Consider the following 21,100-nt stretch of genomic DNA (forward strand, 5'->3'; position numbering starts at 1 on the left):
TATGTAATGGGGAAGGAGAACATCCTTAGGATCTACAAGAGGCTCGTAAACTACATTTTTCTCATTAGGGTTTAGATCTCGTGTAGGCCAGTTCATTTTTTTATAGTGAGATTTTCTATCCCGACTGTCCCACAGACACAAAAAACAACAGTACTTGGTGAACCCTAATTGCATTCCTAGGAGTATAGCAATGACTTTCAGATCACCACAGATGTGCCACTTGTGTTGTTAATATTTGATTGATTGGAGAAGTGTTTTCATATTTATATACGTTTCCTTCATGTGAACTGCATGACCTATAGGAATAGAGGGTAGCTGATTTCCATTATGCAGAAGTACAGCTTTTAAGCTTAGTTTTGAATAGTCTATAAACAGTCTCCATTCAGATGGAGTGTGATCCAAATTCAAGCAGTCCATCAAACCATTAACATCAGAACAAACTACGAGGTTTTCTTTTTTCTCAAAAAAAGGAAGCAAATCTTTTTGACGCTGTCTGTACTGAGATATTTTCACATCATGTTTTAGAAGATTCCACTGTTGTAGTCTTGACCCTAACAGCTCAGCCTTTTCCTTAGACAAGCGAAGATCTCTTATAAGGTCACTCAACTCTGCTTGACTAATTCTGTGCGGATCACTAGACCTATCGCTTACCTCAAAATCAGGGTCATAGGATGTAGAAGGATGGGTTGCTCCTTCTAAACAGTCTTCATCACCTTCCTCTAAAATTTCATAGTTTTGGGGTGGAGAAGTGACTGGCAAATTGTCTGAGTGTGGTACAGGCCGAAGAGCAGATGGGAGATTAGGGTATTCAACCGTTCCTCTTTTCTTCATAGATAAACCTTGCTTAATGGAAGGAGTTAAGCAGAAATAACAGTCGTCTGTATGATTGGTAGGCTCACGCCAAACCATAGGTACTGCAAAAGCCATTGCCCGGTTTTTATTTTTCAGCCACTCTCGCAGTATGACGGAACAAGAATTACAACATATATGAGGAGCCCATGATTTATCTTGGTCCCCAACTTTCACACCAAAATAATGTTCATAGGCTGTCTTAACGATAGGTGTCATTTTACGTTTCTGAGCCTTAAATGTTATTTCACCACATATATAGCAAAAGCTATCGACAGAATTCACACACTTTCGAGGCATTTCAGATCAGCACTTAAATTAATTTAAAAATCAACTTCACACGATAATTTCAATAGCAACCACGTGCGTACAAGTGACAAACTCACATAGGTTATGTTTACTACTCAAGAACAGCTGATGAGAGGGGTGTTATGTAAACAAACATGTGTACCAACTGTTAGTGATGAAATATTTCATTTGTTGAAAACTCAATATACATATATATATATATATATATATATATATATATATATATATATATATATATATAATATAATGATACTATATCTTGAAAACAAGAGCTAATATATAATTTTTATGGTCACTTTCGGTTTTAACACGTGGAAATACATTAAAATCATCTAATTTCAACCCCGAAACAAAAACTTTGTTGTGTTGTGTGATTGGTTACGGAGATCAAACCCGAACACAACAGGAAGTAGCTCGCTTATTCCATGAGAAATTTCCTTATTTACCGTCCATATCTCAAGGAACAATAAGCAAAATTAAGAAGCAGTTTCGCGAGCTTGGTCATGTGCAGCTGCCAATGCAATGAGTGATGAATTCAAATTAGACGTGATGCTTGAGTTTGGGGAAAACCCACATACATCGAGTAGACAAGCATCCACTACAACGGAAAATCCTCACTGTCTGAGAGAAGAACACACGCAATACACTCAAAAGGTTAATGTTTGAGCAGTGATTGTAGAAAACCATATCATTGGTCTTTTTTCCATTGAGGGTAACTTAAATGGCGATAATTGTTTGCCACTAATTCAAAATGATATCGTTCAAAATTCAGCAAATTTATATCCTGATCCAGAAAACCCTCAAGTTCCACGGAATACGATATAGTTTCAGCAGGATGGAGCACCACCACATTACCAAGTTAATGTCCGGCAATACCTCGATAAATCATTTTCCAATCGATGGATTGGGAGGCGAGGATCGATTGAGTGGCCAGCGTGATCATCTGATCTTTCATCAGATTTTTTTTGGGATATGTGTAGAGCAATGTGTTCAGATTTGAATGAATTGAAAGAACGAATAACGCTCGCGATTAGGTCAGTCACGCCTGATATGTTGAATAATGTTAGAACACAGTTTTATTTGAGATTAGGATGTTGCCAAGACGTTCGCGGTGAACATTTTGAACACCTACTTTGTCAACATCCATAGTTCTTTTTCGTATTATACATTTCATTACGTTTTGCATTACATTTTAGTTTTTGAGTGTTTTTATCGAATTTCGATAACCACATGATTTCCATTCATTTTATCTTAATTGTTGCAATAAACTTTAAAGCGATAACATATTTGGAAACCTATACTTCCCATTTAAAAAATTGGAGGGGGTTGAAGGTAGGGTGGGCATTTTCACGTTGAATAATGTCAAATTATATTCTACATTTGACGTGTTTCAGGATTTTTTTAAATACGTACAGTAACCGAAATAATGAATTTATTCCGTTTGGCTTTTACACACTGTATAGAGATGATGATTCGAGTATAGTGCACTAATTATAGTTTTCATTGTCCACAATTCCTGACGAGTATGTAATCATTATATTTTTGTAATGCTTTTGTTTCGTAGCCATGGGCGCAATTGATTTTCCTTGTCTGTTCTGTTATTGATATGTTCTCTATTGATATACTTCTTTCGAATATTGGACATCCTAGATTTTCTCTTCAAACATCCATACGTTTGTCTATTTCTCAATCAGTGAACTCTTCTAAAACTAAATATTTTCCAAGCAGATATACAAGCCAGCTTCCGCTGAGTGAGATCTCCTTCTTCTTGTTTCTTTTATGTTGACATTACTTCTTCTTGTTTGTTTTATGTTGAAAAACTTTTTCTCATATATGGTTGTCCATCCCTAGTATGCAAATTTAATAACAAACTGACTCCTCTTTATTTTCAGACATACCCTAAAAGAAGAGGTACTCAAAGTGCAGCTGAAGTGATCAACAAAAATGGAATTATGTTCTTCGGTTTGATGAGCGATGTGAAAATCGCCTGCTTCAATATCAGAGGAGAATATGGCGATAGCAGAAGTACGGATATCGTCGCTGATAATCCAGTAACATTACAGTTTGCTACCGGAATGAAGGTGAAGTACTGAAAAGTTGATATTGTGAGAATTTCACTTAATGTTAAAGAAAATTCTACGAACGACAACTCTCAAAAATCGAAACTTGTGCGAACTGAGGACTAACGAGGTCCTACCTTTCAACGTGTGATTTCTAACAGTAGCTAAATACATAATAGGTCTTTTTTGTTAGCAATTATATGTTTGCAGGAAGAGCTGTAAGAAGATAGAAATTGATCCCCATTTGAATGTCAATTTTGAGTTTTCTGTCGATTTGTAGGAGGTGTGCACATTCTTGATAGTGCAATATCCTAAAGTCCCAGATGATCACTGTTGACTCCCGACTTCCTGACTGCACTCTGATTTGCATCCTCACCACAGATCACAGCTGATTGAGACATTATCATTGAACTGTGTCAATAGTTCAGGACAGTTAAAAGGGTCAAGGATCCTGGTAATTTTATCACATCAAAACTTCTGATCTTATGACTATCTAGGGGCAATGTTGTTCATCAATAGCAGTATACAAAGAGAAAATGTATCTCCTTCAAAACATAAGCTTCACTAAAATATTTGATTTGCCAGAATGGCGTAGATCTGATGGTTCTGGAACATCAATTTGAGAGATATTCGGAAGTTTGGTGCAGGTTTTCGTTTGACATATGCACTGTGGAGTCTTTCAAATTTGAAAAAGCTGGAAAGTGTACTATAGAACTCGGAACCATATGCTTTCTGAATGCTTACTATATACTTTCTTCTTCATTTCTTTTCATGGGAAAATTTTAACAAAGTGCCTTAGAGCGGGCCATCCTGAAATCTTATTGTTGGCTGGTTACATTGATGATAGTTTCGTGGTATTGCAGAAGTGGGGAGAAACCCAATGAAATTCTTTCACATCTGAACTTCCTTAACCCAATCCAATGGACAATGAAAAGGGAATCCCGAAGAGTAATGGCCATTTTGGATGTGCTGATAAACAGACAAGAAGATGGGACATTGAGACATAGTGTACACACATCGTAGGTACAGGTATCTGAATAAATACTTCAACCTCTTGCTGAGGAATTTTTGTTGAGAGCGTATGAAGCATATGTGACCCTTTTGAAAAAATCCATCATTTTGGATGGAATACATAATGAAGCAACTTCAAATGAGCCTGTCAATGGAAAAGCACTTTGAAAAAACACAATTCGAAATCGCAATTCAGGTCAACGAAAACATTCAGAGAAAGTCTGAGATCAGCGATGGATCCCAGGGGTGTGCAGAAACACAACACCGGGGTATACCGGATAACGGATCTCTTCTAGTTGTGGATTGGTCTACTTCGAAGCCATGAAATGAAGTGTAAATACCTGGTTTTCGCGTTTGAAAAGACCCAGGTGTTTGCTAGGATTCAGAGATATTTTCCAAGATCATATAGGGAGGTTATAAATATTCTAAGGTACAGAAGAAGAAATTAACATTGATAAAGCCTGACTACTGAAGTCTGACGTCCAAATCACACTTGTGGAAAGAGGCCATTCAATTAGAACGATAAACGGAGTCACGCTCAATAGAAAAAACCCGAGGACCAACCTTGAATGAAGTATCTGCAATGAAAACAACCTGAGCATTTTGTCCATTGCCTGACAGTCTTTGATAATGTCTACCACAGTAGAATACGAAACGTCAGATATAATTGAAACATTCGGTACCTTAGGCCCCCAAGCAATGGAGTTCATTCATAAAATCGGCATTAGGATTTCCAAAGAGACAAATGGCCCAAGAGCTACCACTTTGTCGATTCAAAAAAATCAGCATTCTGAGTCAAAGAGAAAATATAGCTTAATCTTCAAGTACAATTCCTAATTCAAAAACACTAAGTGAATTATTTATGTTTTCTATGAACAAAATATATCAGCATCTACCTATGATGGTACCGCCAACCCTATCCTATCCATAATCTATCACAAATCTATTTCTAAGTTGCCGCTTCTCGAAGATAGAAATTTTCAAAATACATTTAATATTGGTTTCTGAAATAATTCCTGAAGTATTTTAATTACGGAAGAACTGTAATGGAGTAGAGTGTTCACCTTCCCAATGAAAACAAACAAGATGAGTTTTATCGATATTTTTTGTTTTTAGTTTTTCGATGGCAAAAATTAAGTCCAAATAAATTTTCATTTCTGAAATAATTCCTGAACTGAAGCATTTACAAAAAAATTTCAAAGAAGAATTTCGAACAGCTTCACAAGAGAAACAGTTGCCTCCTTTCTAAACTGAAAACAAAATTTTTCCCATTACAATAATCGGACTATATGAAAAAAGTCAAATATTTTTTGTATTACTCTTCGAACGCCCAATATCCATTAAGTGAAAGATTCCTGTATTATTTAATCCACTGAAAAAGTGTTATCAACTTTTTGTTCACTTTCTGGAAAGTACTGAAACAGGATTAATAAGGTTCCAGAAAAAAAATCGAAAAATTTCCAGAAAACTGACTTTTTCTTGTTCCGATAAATTTCAAAAACTTATAAATCTGCAGATAATGAGACTATAACTGTGTTAAATTTTTGATCAACATATCAACTTGTTCTTGAAAAAGTGAAATAAAAAGTTAATACGACAGACAGGGTTACAGACATGTTAATTATTCGATTCTGAACAACTGCTCCAAAGTAGCATGTGTCCAACTATTGAAAAAGTCCGGGAAGGGCCGTAGTACACCACACCTAAGGGTCCTAGTATAATAAGCCGTGGACTATATTTCAACTCTGACTTGCACCCGTGCGATGACTGTATGTATCGCTAGTTCATCTGTAAACGATTATGTTAGACAGGTCTAGTGAAATTGCTTACATTCGACCTTGTCTCTTTGGTCATTCCCTTCTCTTCGCAAGTGGACATACTATTTGGTTTTTTTTCTATATACGTGACTCAACAGTAATATTATTATGTGTTATTGCAGATTATCAAAAACAGGAGGGGAATCGAGGAATTGTTCGTCTTGACGTCTCGTTTTCAGAAAGTGGCAGCGGGACTGAATACGGCCGAAATAAATTTCCGAATATTAGCAATCGACGTTGAAACGCTGATATCTGGGAAAAATTGCAAAGTGGCAGGTGAACCTAATACCATAATTTCCTATCCCAATAATAAAAATTTAGGAAGATATAACTTACCTTCACAGCTAAACACTTGAAGGCGAAAACGATGTTTTCAATTTGTGAATTGTCTATTGAAAATAAATTATTTGATCACCCCTGGTTTCATTTTATACATAGAAAAAAAAATTTCATCATAATTGAAATTTAGACCAACATATTCGATGACAGTAACATACTCCAAGTTCACCAGATTTAACGCTGTTTGATTTATTTCTGTATAGAGTCTCAATAAGTGAACTATTTAGAATAGATTCAGTTTCTTTCAAAGATTTGCGTTGAAGAATTTTCGACCAATGCTGTCGATTCATCGAGAAAATGCTTCGTAGAACTCTAAACGAATAAACATCTAAAACGAGAGTGGAGAGGTTAGCTCGTCTGACTAAGTGAAGAAACAGAAAAAGATTGGAGCAGATATTGCAGTAGAAGACTGAAAAAATGAGAATTCGTTTTCTGTTCAAGCTTTCGAGAATTTATCGGCTCTTCCTCAGGAATTCTATGGTACAATTAGTACGATTGGAACAATTGCAAAACAATTGAAAACTAGTACTTACGAAAGGTGATGTTATGAATATGAAGCTAGCATAAGAATTAATGTTTTACTCAATCTGAAGGATATGTGAACACTTGTAAAGTTTAAGCACATGGAAAAAACTGTACATAGTGAAAACGAGGGATGACTTGCCTTGCCTTGGCAAAATATAAAATGTAGAAGTGATGTCAATGAGGCATGGAACTCGATTTCAAAATATTTGTTATGTAGAAAAAAGTATATAATATAAATGACCAGAAGGATTCAATAAATAAACATGTACTATGAAAAACTATTATTCAAATCAGTAGGCACTAAATTCTCAGAAATGTCTGTGACGTTTCTGCCTTTATCTGTCTCTTGCAGTGGCGTACGGAAATTATACTATGATATATGTGTGTATGATTTAACATGCGGCAACAAATCAAGGGACTATTCCTTAGACTATTCTAAGAATATTTTATTCGCTGATGATTTTTGATAGGGTCCTTTGTTTCGAAGATACAGGGCGAAACATAATTTCGACAAAAACTCACTCATGACCTGCACGATCACCGGAATTAAACCCCCTGGATTATATCATCTAAGAGAACAATTCGTTCAGGCCAGTCTCAACACCCTACACAGTAGGTTAATGGACTGACACCTATCAGAAAACAACTAGTCCCCTGGCTAATACCACGAAGGGCGTTGGATCATATCCGACAGGTGTCAGTGCAGGATTCTTCACAGAAGTTATTTCTGCATATGCTGTTGGCGATACAACTGCCGCAATAGATTTTCAATTATTGGAACACACTTGCAGACCGGTTTCGGGCTGTTTGGCCACTCGTCAGTGCAAGGTAGTGTATATCATCAACATGAAGTCGATGATTTCCGATAATTGAAAATCGAATTCCGTCGACTATACGTGAAAAAAAAGCCCTGGATTATTTCTTATGGAGCCACCTAAAGTAATTATTTTATACTACTCCACTGGAAGATGTGGAAGATTTTAGAAATGATCCTGGTATTTTTGAAAGAGTTCGAGAGTCGATGAGGAGATTGGATTAGTACGAGCGAGGGGATAGTCATTTTTAACAGTTCTTGTAGATTAAGAAATATTACATGTAGGTAATTTTTGGTAATACAGTGTTACGAAACAAATCACCCTATCAAAATATCCTTAAAATAGCCCAACCCTTAAATTTTTGACGTTTTCGTTTTAATACAATATTTCTGGGGACTTAGTGCCTACTATTATGGAATTTTAGTATATCAATATAATACATTATTAAAATGAATGAAAGTTAGATGATGAATCAAAAATGAATTATCATGAGAAAACAGTTAGTGACAGACGGATTGTAAAATCTATTTTATTCATCGTGGTGATGCAAGTAAGTAGAGATTATGTCAAGACTTTTTATGTTTCTCCTAGCATACTGAGTGGATATTGAAACATGTTGGACATTCTTAGCAAAATTCATTTATTCAAGCTGTTGGAATGGTCTGATATTTTCCACTGACAAATGCTATTTTATGGTCCAAGTTGTTGTAGTGTTCTGCTAAGGTGAAACTCTTTTTATTATTTTTGATATCAATTTTGTGAGCAGTGATTCTGTCTTTGAAATGTCTACTGGTTTGACCTATGTAAATTTGGTAGCAATCGGCACAAAGATTTCTTGAAGAAAGTTGAATATTTTGAAGATTTTTTTTTTATTTTATATAATAAAATATCGATATGTGAAATGGAGAAATATTTGGAAATTACACAATTATTAATAGGGTGTAGAGTGTCTAACTCCCTCTGCATAGTAAGTGCGTAAGAACGGTTGAAAATCAAACTGTGGACTGGCTTTGGGGGTACCCACTTTTGATTCATGAATTTGCAAGTTTTCAAGGTTAAAAGTCTCTAGGATCATATGACTTGTAACGGTAATTCTGTTTTCCATTCATAAGATCAAATTGCCTTTTTGTTTGTAGTTATGAATCGATTAATGATGCAGGGATTTACCAGACGAGCTGGGTTTGGTGTACCACGAACACTACGAACTACTATGGAGTTCCAGAAGAAAAACCAATAAAGTCTCGAAGGCTTGAACAGAAAAAAGAGTGTGAAAAGAGTAGCTTGTGTATAAGAGTATACTTTCGTGTGCCGTCTACACAAAATTGCTAAGTTTTGTTTATATATGTAGGGTCTTTAATTAAGCGCTATTCATCTTTAAATTTGAATGAAACAAAGTAAGAGTGTGATATCATCGACATATTTTATTCGTTTGGAAGACCTGTTGATGTCATCTGAGGAATATAACATTCCAAATATCCGCCACGGCTTGTCTAGGTAGAGCGCAGTTTACATTTACTTCACGTGAGATGACCATGCCTTCTAATCGCCACTGCAAAAAATCCAATGTGGCATGAGCTGTGTGACACGTAGCTCCGTCCTGTTTTCGGTAGATCTTGCGTTCCGTCAACGTACGGGTGTTGGTAGATCGTTAACTAAACCATTGGACGCAAATTTATCCACCATTTTGCGAATAGTTCTCTTGGTGAGACGATCATGGCCAAACTTCGACCGTCGACGAGATTCGTCCACTGTCTTTCACCGCAGATTTCACTGCAAGGCAACTGCTTGTAAACTAGTTGAACATACAACGCATTCATGGTTCGAAACCGGACAGCGATGTTTCGACCTGTCATAGGCCTCATCAGTGTTGTTAGGATGAACCACGAATGCATGGTATCAAGATTAATTTCGACTTCAAACTCGAAATTTCTACTTTGAACTCGAAATTACGACTTAAATTATGAAATGTAGACTTTGAACTCAAAATTACGACTTTCAACTCGAAATTTTTATTTTGAACTCAAAATTTCCCCCTTAAAATCCAAATTTCGACTTTAATCCCAAAATGTCTACTTTTAACTCGAAATTACCACTCAAGTCCCAAAATTTTGACTTCATTCTCGGAATTTCGGATATACAAATAATAAAAATATGTGGCAAACCCCGAATTGTTCACAATTCATGAAAATAAATGATAGTTAATATTTTACCAAAATAAGGGAAACCAACTAGTTTCGTACTAATCTAAGTAAGTACGATAATATTCATGCATATAATAAATATATTTCATAGGCAATGAACTCAATTGCCATGTAATGAGTTTTTGACGACTTTTCACAAATTTTGAATGATTTCAGAAAAATTGCTAGTCGTCAAGATATCTTCAGTGAAAATGGTTTATTTCACAGGTAAGTTAACTACTGTTCCATATATACTCGTAATTAGATAAAATATGTTTGGAAATTTTCACCACCCATTATCTGAAAAAAATAAAAATGCAGTAGATGACTTCATACAGGTAAAGAAAAAGTAAACTTTTTAGTTCGCCCCTATAAGTTGCATAATAATGCATGTTATGCCGATTCACAGTTCCATTTTTATGAAAAGTCGCTTCCTCAGAAAATAACACAAAATCGAAAAAATCATTTTCTAATTGATCTTTTCCAAGACCATCGGCAAAATGGAACGCGTTTTTCAGAATCTCTTCCTCTTAACTCTCGCATCAATTGAATGTGGTAAGGATGAAATTTGCTTGCTCGTATCATTCGAGACACGTTAGTTTGAGAAAATCCTAATTCCCTGCTCAGGTCTCGGGTACTCATATGGGGATTTTCAACAAGGTGAAGAGCAATTAGAAATGTATCCTCTTCATTTTTCACAGGGCAGACACGTTCGAAATTCTCGTGATTAAGATTACCAGTTCTTTCAAATCTCGTTTTTAGAGCCTGAAATGCCCTTCCATCTGGTTGTCTTCTTTCGGTTGTCTTCTCTTTGTAAATCCTAGATGCAAGGAGGCAGTTTCCGTCACTTTCCCCCAAAGCATAGACCATTTGCACCATATCTTCCAATACATAATTCATAATGGAAATGATTCAATCTACACGAGAAAAAAACTTCGACACATGGTGTTATTGACAAATTCCAAGATTCATTTTTTGATGTCAGTCATGGATAATTGTGGGTTTTCAAAGGGAAAATCGGTTTAAATATTCTTACGGTTTTTTATGCATTTCTCACCGTTGAAACCACTCATAACTATTACTAGATGATGTTAAGAATGCTAGATATTAGTTTGAAAGTTCAAAAAACAAATTTGAGTAAGTGAACGTAAAAAAATACATTTTTTGTGGTCACAAAAATTACTCAAACTTGGTATGATTTGTAAAATATTAGTTTTTCGTATATTATACATCAAATTAATTCATCAAATCAAAATATGCTTTATTACCCAAGATGTGAACATCTTATTGGCAAAGTCTAACAAATATAAACTATAAAATAATGCTTAAAGACAAGAACAGAGTATATGTACAGAACAATATTAAGCCCAGCTGAACAGATACTAATATAAGTACATGAATTTATGAATATTAGGTAGATGTAAATATATAATGCTACATAATGAACATTGATAGCCATTTCGTGTTGGTTTCAATAACTTGTTTACACAAAGCTACATGCCAATTACTCGATAGAGCCTTGGTAGAATTCGGCCTCCCAACAAGGAATTCTTTTACTTTCTTTCTGAATTTCTTTTCATTATATATTCGCCTTAAATTAATGGGAAGGTGGTTAAATAACTTCTTGCTATTGAAAATAATAGAATTTTGTGTAAGGGCTAAAGAAGGTGTGGGAAGGGAAACGAAGTAAGTTGAGGTGTCAATAAATTGATTTTTATATTTTTTGTGGATACGGCACACTGTTTCTAAAATAAAAAGACATACTAAGGTCAGAATTTTTTGCTTCACAAATAATGGGCGGCATGAATACCTGTAGCTAGCCTTGCAAAAATATCTGATGGATCTTTTTTGTAGAGAGTTTACCATATTAAATCAAAATTTTGCACAATTTCCCCAGAAACAAATTCCATAACGTAAATAGAACTCAATTTGTGCAAAATAAACTGATCTTGTGATAGTAGTGTCTAACTCTCTTGCAACAACTCTCACTGCATGACATCCTGCTGCTAGTCTTTTACATAAGTAGTCGACATGGGAATCAAATTTTAGATTTTCATCAATGAAGAGCCCTAAAAATTTGTTTTTCTCCAAATTTTCAATTTTTACATTTACCAAGTGTACTTCCCCTGTTACATCTAAACGTGGCCACATTTGTTTTATCGATATTGAATGATAAAAGATTGGAATCACACCACTCTTTCACTTTTCTTATGTCGACGATGATTTGATCAAGTAAATTGGGGGCGGTATTGCTATGCCAGAGAATAGTGGTGTCAGCGAAACATGTCAATCTACCGCTTATGTCAACATGGACTAAGTCACTGACATAAATGAGAAACAACATCTGTCCCAAAACGGAACCTTGTGGAACCCCACTGCCAATGAAACGTTCCTCTGATGAAATTCCATCTAATAGAACATTTCTGATAAGAAAAGTAGTGGAATGTCAAAACATTTCACATAAATGAAAAAATACAGGGTGTTCCATTTGAAAAAGTTGAATTATGTCTGTTTGAAAATGAATGAAACTTGACCAGTTTTACCAAGAACCTTATATATTGTTTCAGAAATTATCATTTGATAATTAATTTGAAAACAAAAATTTCTTAGAGAACAAAAAAAATTGGAATCGAATGGGGTATTCATATACTGGATGTTCTATTTAGAAAAATATAACTTTAGTTGGCCACGTTCGGCTAAATCAGCCAATATGCGAGAAAATAATATTTAAAGAAGTATTCATCGATATGAATGCGAAAAAAATTGAGCAATTCGGAAAATTATTTTCCCTGATAGCATTCGTTTACAAAAAGGATTTGAAGCTTTAATAACTTCTACTTATTATATGCGAGCGCTTTCGATAGCAGTCTGTACTATCATCTTCATGGCTTCACTCAAACTGAACGTTATATCATCTTGTTTGTTCTTTTATACAGTTAGAACGTCCCAGTGCAGGTATTTGTTCTCTCCTGTCTTCCTGATGTCTCTTTGTGTTGGAGTTTCTCCAGTTTCACTGTTTCTAGGAATGTGTAGTATATTGTGTAGTAAATGAATGTAAGGTTTGGCTTCTGATTTGTATTCGTTTCTCGATAAGTGAATTATGATTTTCGAATTCATGGATGCTTAGGTTTTCCCTGGACATTACTATCGGATTTAACCACAACAAAACAAAATTTCAAATGGTGATATACAGGAAACCTACACAAATAAGCACCACCATACCCGCATGTTCGAATCACCCACCATCACACAAAATGGCTGCATATAACGCATTCATAGACAGAATGCTAAGGATACCACTTACGAATGAAGCCCGGAACAAGGAAAAGAAAATTATATACCATATAGCAAAGAAGAATAGATACACCCAAAAGACAATAGATAAATTAGAAAATAGAATCAAACAAAAATACAGAACAAGGATCAGACTACTTCAACAGATGAAACAACAGAACGATGGACTGCATTCACATACATAGGTAACCAAACCAAAAAATCAACAAACATCTCCAAACCCTTGAACATCAACATCACTCACAAGCCGATCATGAAAATAACACAAAAAATAAACAGCTATGAAAAAGGAGAAGACAAAACCCTAAACGGAGTGTTTAGCTTACAATGCTCGGACTGCAGTAAATTATATATCTGCCAATTCAAGAAAAAACTGATCCAAAGGTACGACGAGCACAAAAACACATGCCATACAAAACAAACGTAACTTTCCCCCACCAGAAAACATCAAACTCATAAACAAGTCAATAAAGGAAAATGTATGGCCTTCTGGGAAAACCTAAACATCTATAAATTCAAAAGTCATAATTCACTTATGGGGGAGCAGATACAAATCAAAACACATGACCTAACATTCAATATACTACACGATACAATACACATTTCTAGAAACAATGAAACTGGAGAAAATCCAACACAAAGGATATTACCTGATGTAACCCAAATACAGGCAAATTCAAAGAGACATCTGGAAGACAGGAGAGAGCAAATACCTACACTGAGGCGTTCTAACCGTATAAAAGAACAAACAAGAAGATAAAACTTTCAGTTTGAGTAGAGCCATGAAGATGATAGTACAGCCTGCTATTAAAGCTTCAAATCATTTTTGGAAACAAATGTTAAAATTGAAATACTGAAAATAAAGTAAAACTAGTTGTATCAATCAAAAAAACATTATTAATCGACACTATTTACCAAAGACTACATGCACACCACAGACAGTCTTCGACTTCGTGGTTTTTAGTTTATGTAACTATTTTTCTATCAATAAATTTTGTATTATAATTATCAGTTTTTTTTCGATAGCAGGAAATTGCGGAACACGCAAAACACTTCTGACATTTATGCCTCTCACCAACAAACTGAACATGCTAAACAGCAGAGACTGTGAACATAGGTTCGAGATGAGTGAACCAACAGGAAAAGATTGGAAAATCGCTAATCGAATAGACGTATCATGCAGAATTTGAACATTCACCTTATTTTTGAACAGTTGATTTCATTAAAATGATTCACTAATAGAAATATCGTGAAAGTTGTTTGTCACGTATCTTTATATGAAAATTTCACTGTGAAATCTGAACGTCCCAGGACGCCGCTGTTTCTTTTTTCTCTTGGGTCTAGATAAATCTTTCAAAATCGGTCATGAAACAAGTAATCCGTATATTCAAAAAAATGTGGAAATTGTAATGGAGAACTTTATACACATGTATAAAGGGCAAAGTGTTTATTTCACTCCGATCGGTTACTGCGTACTTCCAAAATATTGATCACAAAGAAAATCGTTCTTGTTATCAGTTCCATGTCGTAACTGATAATTTTGCGGATGGCTCTTTTCTGGATAGAATCCAGCAACTTCAGGGTAAGTTTGGGGGCAGAGCTTCATACATGAGAACTATACTCCAAAGACAGTCTGATCTGAGCTTTATAAAGCATCAATAGTTGCTGAGATATGTAGGGTAGAACGGGGCTTAAAGGTCCAATTTGACTATTTTGAATTATACTGTGACAACCGACCTATACTATATCAAAATATATAACACTAATCAAATTAACAGTTATCTGACTATGTTTAACTCAATTTTTAATTGAATTATTGTAATAGAAATATGTGTTTCTACAACTTTTCTAGGCCTTGTCGTCTGTCTCTTTTTGTCCCATAGGAGGGGTAAAAAGGGATAGGCAGGAGGCAAAAAGGTCCAATAATCAATTTCTATTCAAAAATGATTTTATGCAACTGAAACAATATCTGGTTCAATAAAATTGAGTCGTTTATTTTCAATCCAAAAACAAAATTTCAAAAGTATTATAATTTTCAAACAAAAAAAAAATATTATAATTCCCAGTTTCATATTATTGAAAAGTCTCTATTCTGAAAGAAAATATTTTTTCAACAAACAAAACATATTTTTTTCTAATCATATTACAACAGTAACAGTCTTACTGATAATTTCTAACTTTGTTGAGCTTATAATAGTTTATTCACTAATCAGTCTATATTGAAGAACACAATTAAACAAGACAGCATTATTCATTATGAATGTTGGCATAGCCTGACTTTATAACTAATCTCACATAATCTTTTAAAGGCTTTTAACAATACAATTAACAATCTTTCAAAAAACAAAATATACTTCTTTAACCGTAACACAAAAATTAAACTCTTCTTTAATTTCAATTTCTACACATACCTAGTCAACATGTCTTGGTGCCTCTATTTTATCCTAATCAGACTCATTGTTTTCTGAATCACAATTATTATCACAAACAAAGTAAATTCAACTTCTGTTTGATATACATGTTTCATAAGCCCATTGTTTGCAAAGATTGCACTGTATCCAAACTTCACCTGGAACACTGTCACTGTACTTCTCGTAGCAAAGTTTCTTGTTCTTTACGTAGATTTTCTTTTTCTGGGTATCCGTCAAAATAGCCGACGCTTCTTATCAATAGTTGACTTTCTTGGTCAGGCTCTAGGTAGTGGTCGCTCGATTTCGGGGGAAAACATCCACACGGATCAACTGATGTTGATATCTGTATATCATATGATGTTGATGGCTGCGGGTCTAATGGCGTTAAAGGCTGTGGATTAGACAATACTGTTGGCAAAGGAGTGGACGATGTCGAAGGCTGTGGCTCAGTACTGACAGTTTCCATAGGTCGGTCCGTTACGTAACTAGATGCAAAATCAGCGTCACTAAATTTATGTTGGTTGAAGGAAATATGCTAGTTTTTTCAAATCCACTCATTATGTTACTCGGTGTCAAAGCTAAAGGCAAAAAAGTGCGGACTATTCCAGGAATATCATATATGGTCATGGTTTTTCCAGCGTTATTCCGTATCCAAGCATCTTGAGTTGAAAACAGATATTTTTTAAAAGGGCCACTTCAAGTGGATGTAATTTGTGAACAGTGTGGAGGGAAAGAGAGCATGACCACTTCATTTTCTTCAGCTAAATCAAGTGTGGGTACAGATAAATGAGAAGAATGGTTGTCTAAAACCAACAGAAATTCTTCAGAAGGTCTAACGTGCTTGATAAAATGCTGCATAAATATGAAAAACTCGTCATTGGTGATCCAACCACTAGAATTCCCAGCACCAATGCAATCTGTAGGACCATCCCGAATGAAATGATCCAATCTCCACATTTTCTCTTCTTCTTTGATCACATGGGCTACAGCATTAGCCCAATCTTCTTTCCGTATCCGTTTCATTGCGAGTTCTAATAAACGTTGGACATCAGAAATTTTATATGTCACGTTTTCACGAGTAACGTAACCCTTAATTTGAGCCCAGATTAATTGTATCGGGTTTAACTCGCAATGGTAATGAGGAAGTCTCAAAATGGTGATGCCTTCAGCACGAGCTATTGTATCCACCATATGCTGGCGCTATCTGTCACGATGCTGTTTAATGACACTCATAAGCTCGGCCTTAATCATGTCCTCGGAAGAATGGTTGTCTAAAACCAACAGAGTGGGAAATTCTTCAGAAGGTCTAACGTGCTTGATAAAATGCTGCATAAATATGAAAAACTCGTCATTGGTGATCCAACCACTAGAATTCCCAGCACCAATGCAATCCGTAGGACCATCCCGAATGAAATGGTCTTGAAATTTTTTGCGAGGGAAGATGAACGTGGGTGGAACTGATGAACCTGTAGCTGAAACCACTACAAACAGGGATATATTAGTTCCACGTTCACCGAATGTTATTGATCCAACATTTCGGCTGTCAATTTAAATCGGTCCACTACGTCAGCTAATTTAGTGTAAAACTCTTGCACATTAGACTTATTGAAAGACGTAGCTCTGCTGAGGCTAGTCGCTTCAGGTTTTCTAATGGAGAGACTTGAATTACGTTTGAGAAAGGCAGACATCCAAACTTCATCGGCCATTTTATTTGTATGCCATGTTTTCGGTATATTTATTTTATATTTAATGGCATAGTCATAAGCCATGCGACGAACTTCTTTAAGACCTATGCCGTGGAAAATTTTTACAAGTTTGAGACTGGTTTCTTGTTCTGTATTGAATATCTGCCGTGGAGAACCATAGCCAAATCTCAAATTATCAGGGTCATAATCACCCAGAAAAATTTCCAACTGCATACTGAAATAAATACTTACTTATGTTTTGTATATATTGTGTATATAATCACTACACATACCCTACCAAAATTTAACAATAACATCACAATAAGCCGTTATGCCCCAATCGAAATGATTCAAATTATCCAATCTCATTTGAACCCTAATTTTGAATTCTCTCTCTTATCCTCTTTCTATATTCATAAAAAATGAAAGAACGCTTCACTTACCATGTGAATACAATTACATAAGATGTACAATTGTACAATCGCCATGCTGATTTAGACATCACAAAACAGGCTATATTTGCCTAGCGTGACTCTACTTCAGTGAGTCATTTAAAAAAAAACTGAAACAACTATTCAATATCCATCATTTTATTTATTTTTATTTATTTTCATATTATTGGTGGTTTTAATATTAATGATTGTATGTGAAATGGTTTTGAAAAATAAATTGAAATTTAAAAAAAAATCTTCATTCGTTTGATAAATCTTGACAATGAAGTTTTATTTAATTCAAAATCACGACATACCTGCCTCAATGATTTATTTTCATTGATAACTAAATCTGCTGCACGTTGCATCAACTCAACAGATATAGTACCACGATCGAATTTTCTTTTATAATTGCGCATACGGAAACAAAAAAGTCTTTATTGACTAACATATTAATGAGTGGTTAAAGAGTCCACATTGGACCTTTTTACCCCAACCACGCGTAATTAATTTTAGAGGTTATAACGAAATTTCCACTAAACCTAGCCCAAAACTAATAATAAATCGTGAAAATATCAAGCGCAACAGCTCTTGATTCTCCATATTTCTCGAGGTATAAATCGCCAGAATTGGAAAAACTCCAAGTATACTAGCAGTTTTTTTCCGCTGATTCTCTTTATTATAAACTTCCTCGACAGATGTCAAAGGAGTTTTGAAATGAAGAATATGTCAATGTTTAGAAAAGGAAAATTTTGCGTTTCTACCTCTCCATTATTGAACAAAGAATGGAGAAAAAGGAAGCCCAAAGCTATCTTTCCCCCTAAAAACATATTCCTTTCAATTAATGTGAACGTTGTTGAAGAAAAATATGTACTGTGGCAAAATAGCAACAGACTGATATCAGGGAACAACTTGGACTACATCGAATGTTTCAGAAGTCAGTCAACAACATTGACATATGCCATATTCAGAAACTTCTGTGACATATGTGAAGAAAGTTCAAAAATGAAGAGAAGCAGAAATTATTGAGAACGGAAAGTTACTGATAGATAGTATTTTTCGTGAAAAATACGCCGCATCTCATCGAGATAAACTAAATAGGTTTCCCCTTAATGAAGTGCTTATTCACGCTTTTTATTTTTTCCAGTCTGTTGGGAGTGAAAATGCCCACAAATGTAGATAAAATACGTTATGTTCTCAGGCGGCAACTTGAATAATCTAATGTATCATTCTTGCTGTAGGAGTCAGTTTCTTCTACCTGATAATAGGACTCTGGGAAGCAAATGCTCATTTTAATTTCGGTAAAAATGCTGAATTAGAAGTAAAATATCAATGGTCACAACTTGAATTTGACTATCCTTCTGAATACGAAAGACAAGCAGATCTTGACAATGGAAATTTCGTACCATCTCAAGCAGCACCTATCGATGTAGATGTGTATTACCCACCAGGTGAGTATTATGTTATTTAAAATCAATTATATTTGAGAAGAGTTGTCACCGAACCAAAGGTAATAGTGAATTTTGAGTAGGATAATATAACTGGAAAAACTATTTTTTTTTCTTTTCTCTCTCTTGGTCCGTCACTTCATTGTTTTAGGGTGTATTTGAATTCGCCTCCTTTCTTTCGATAAACATTTCCACCTATATTGTAAACCAAAGAGCATAGTTACTCATATAATATCAAACATTGAGAAATCCACAATTTGAATCACAATTTTGATATAAAAACGTTTACTTGATTAAAAAGTGAGTTAGAATAGAGAGGAAAAAAAATTTTACCAAAAAAGTAATAGTTATTTTCAAATTAATCAAAGAGGTTTTTTCCACTTGTGAACTGTGATTAATTTTTTGAAAGAGTATGGTTAAAAGTTGATACTGTCGATGAAAAATAAGTGAAAAATAAGTGAAAAAAATCTGTTAAAATAGTTATATTGAACAAAAAAAGATAATAATGATGTAGGTATTGGCTAAAAGGTAAAAATGACTCGTAAAGTCCTAGGTAGCAGTAATCACACCACACCCTCAGTAATCTACGGTAATGATCGGATAAAAAAATAATAAAATCGTTGGGCGTAGTACGCTACTCCTAACGGTTTTTTTATTTTTTCATCCAACCAATCCCGTAGATTGCTGAGGAGGGTGGTGTGATAACTGCTACCTAGGAACTTCCGAATTATTCTTCAGCTTTGAATACATTATCTGCATCATTATTTTCTTTTTTTTTCAATGAAACTGTCCAATATGAACATTTTGTTATTTATTTTATTTTCAAGTTTTTATTTTCTAATTGTGTTACTCAGATCTTCCCAATCTGTTCAGTTCATTCAGTGCCTCAGTATCACAAGGTTTATTTCCCAAAAATATGTTGCAATCTAACTCCTAAATACATAAACCGTCCAAAGACTTCACTCGACTCAAAGCCACGTATGCTTGTCCTTCTCCAAACAATTTCGAGCCCAAATACACAAATGTGGTCTACACTGCTGCCTTGAATTTTGTGGACAATGGAAGCTCATGACAAAATTAAGAGTAACATCCTTCTTTCAGCCGTCCCATAATTGAACTTTGCTAGAAACTGTATGGCTTTAGGGTGAATAACATGTACGCTGTTTCTTCCAAAGTTGATTTGAACTAACGGTATATATGTTTCGTACATTTCAGTTCGATGAAACTGAGGCCGAACAATTTCTACAATGTAGCCGATAGCGCCGTTTACCAATCCTTTCGAAATGTCAATATTGGACCGCAACATATTGAAGTAGGTGTGAAATAATATGTAATTCGCCATTTTGTAGCTGAGACCATCTTGAATTTGCATCTTTCTCAAAGTGTACTACTACTCTACTTGTCAAGCTTTGTCATTTAATACCCATGTTGAGGTAGTTGTGAACAAATACGTAATCAGCCTTTTTCTACCTGCGGTCATCTTGAATGTGTTGAAAAACCACCATTTTCATAATTTGTTAATTTGTTTTCGTCCACATTGTATATGTTTATATGTAGTTAAGAGATTAATTTTGACATAATAAAAGTACGAGTTGAGTTGTCTAAAATTAATACATTCTTTCAAGAGTTTACTTGAGATATACACTCTACTTCAACATGGTAGCAGAGCGTGGTTAGTTAGCCTGAGGTTCCGGAGTATAAAAAATATTTGCAAATTTTAAGAAACTGCTGAAATTTTCTTGCTGAAAATTTTTGACATTGACAAGTGTTCTAAAACTATCATTTTTATTCAGTTGAATCCAAGCTCTACCTAAAGCAAAATGGATGCAACTAAAATACAAATAGGATTACTTGAGGGCAAGTCAAACTGGTCATCATGGAAATACAAGAGCAGCTTACTATTAAGAAGTATTCAAGGCGGTACTG

The 21,100-nt window shown here is 34.8% G+C and overlaps 2 protein-coding genes across 3 annotated transcripts in view; both read left to right on the plus strand.

Moving 5' to 3' along the window:
• The window catches only part of LOC111512764 (major royal jelly protein 9), a 44,333-nt gene extending 37,872 nt beyond the window's left edge, over positions 1-6,461 (plus strand). For both annotated transcript variants that reach the window (XM_074175882.1, XM_023168916.2), the window contains 2 exons: positions 3,051-3,239; positions 6,169-6,461. In XM_074175882.1, the coding sequence (XP_074031983.1) occupies positions 3,051-3,239; positions 6,169-6,402 (423 nt within the window). In that variant the 3' untranslated portion in view covers positions 6,403-6,461. The remainder of the gene's footprint in view (positions 1-3,050; positions 3,240-6,168) is intronic.
• A 3,561-nt stretch (positions 6,462-10,022) lies between these two features.
• The window catches only part of LOC111515800 (major royal jelly protein 9), a 68,776-nt gene continuing 57,698 nt past the window's right edge, over positions 10,023-21,100 (plus strand). The window contains exons 1-2 of the mRNA XM_074175886.1: positions 10,023-10,133; positions 18,968-19,177. Coding sequence (XP_074031987.1) covers positions 10,073-10,133; positions 18,968-19,177 — 271 coding nt within the window. The 5' untranslated portion in view covers positions 10,023-10,072. The remainder of the gene's footprint in view (positions 10,134-18,967; positions 19,178-21,100) is intronic.

This window comes from Leptinotarsa decemlineata, unplaced genomic scaffold (genome assembly GCF_025532065.1).
Source record: "Leptinotarsa decemlineata unplaced genomic scaffold, Ldec_3_MD MMD2_tig00001393_RagTag_RagTag, whole genome shotgun sequence".
NCBI classification, from domain to species: domain Eukaryota; kingdom Metazoa; phylum Arthropoda; class Insecta; order Coleoptera; family Chrysomelidae; genus Leptinotarsa; species Leptinotarsa decemlineata.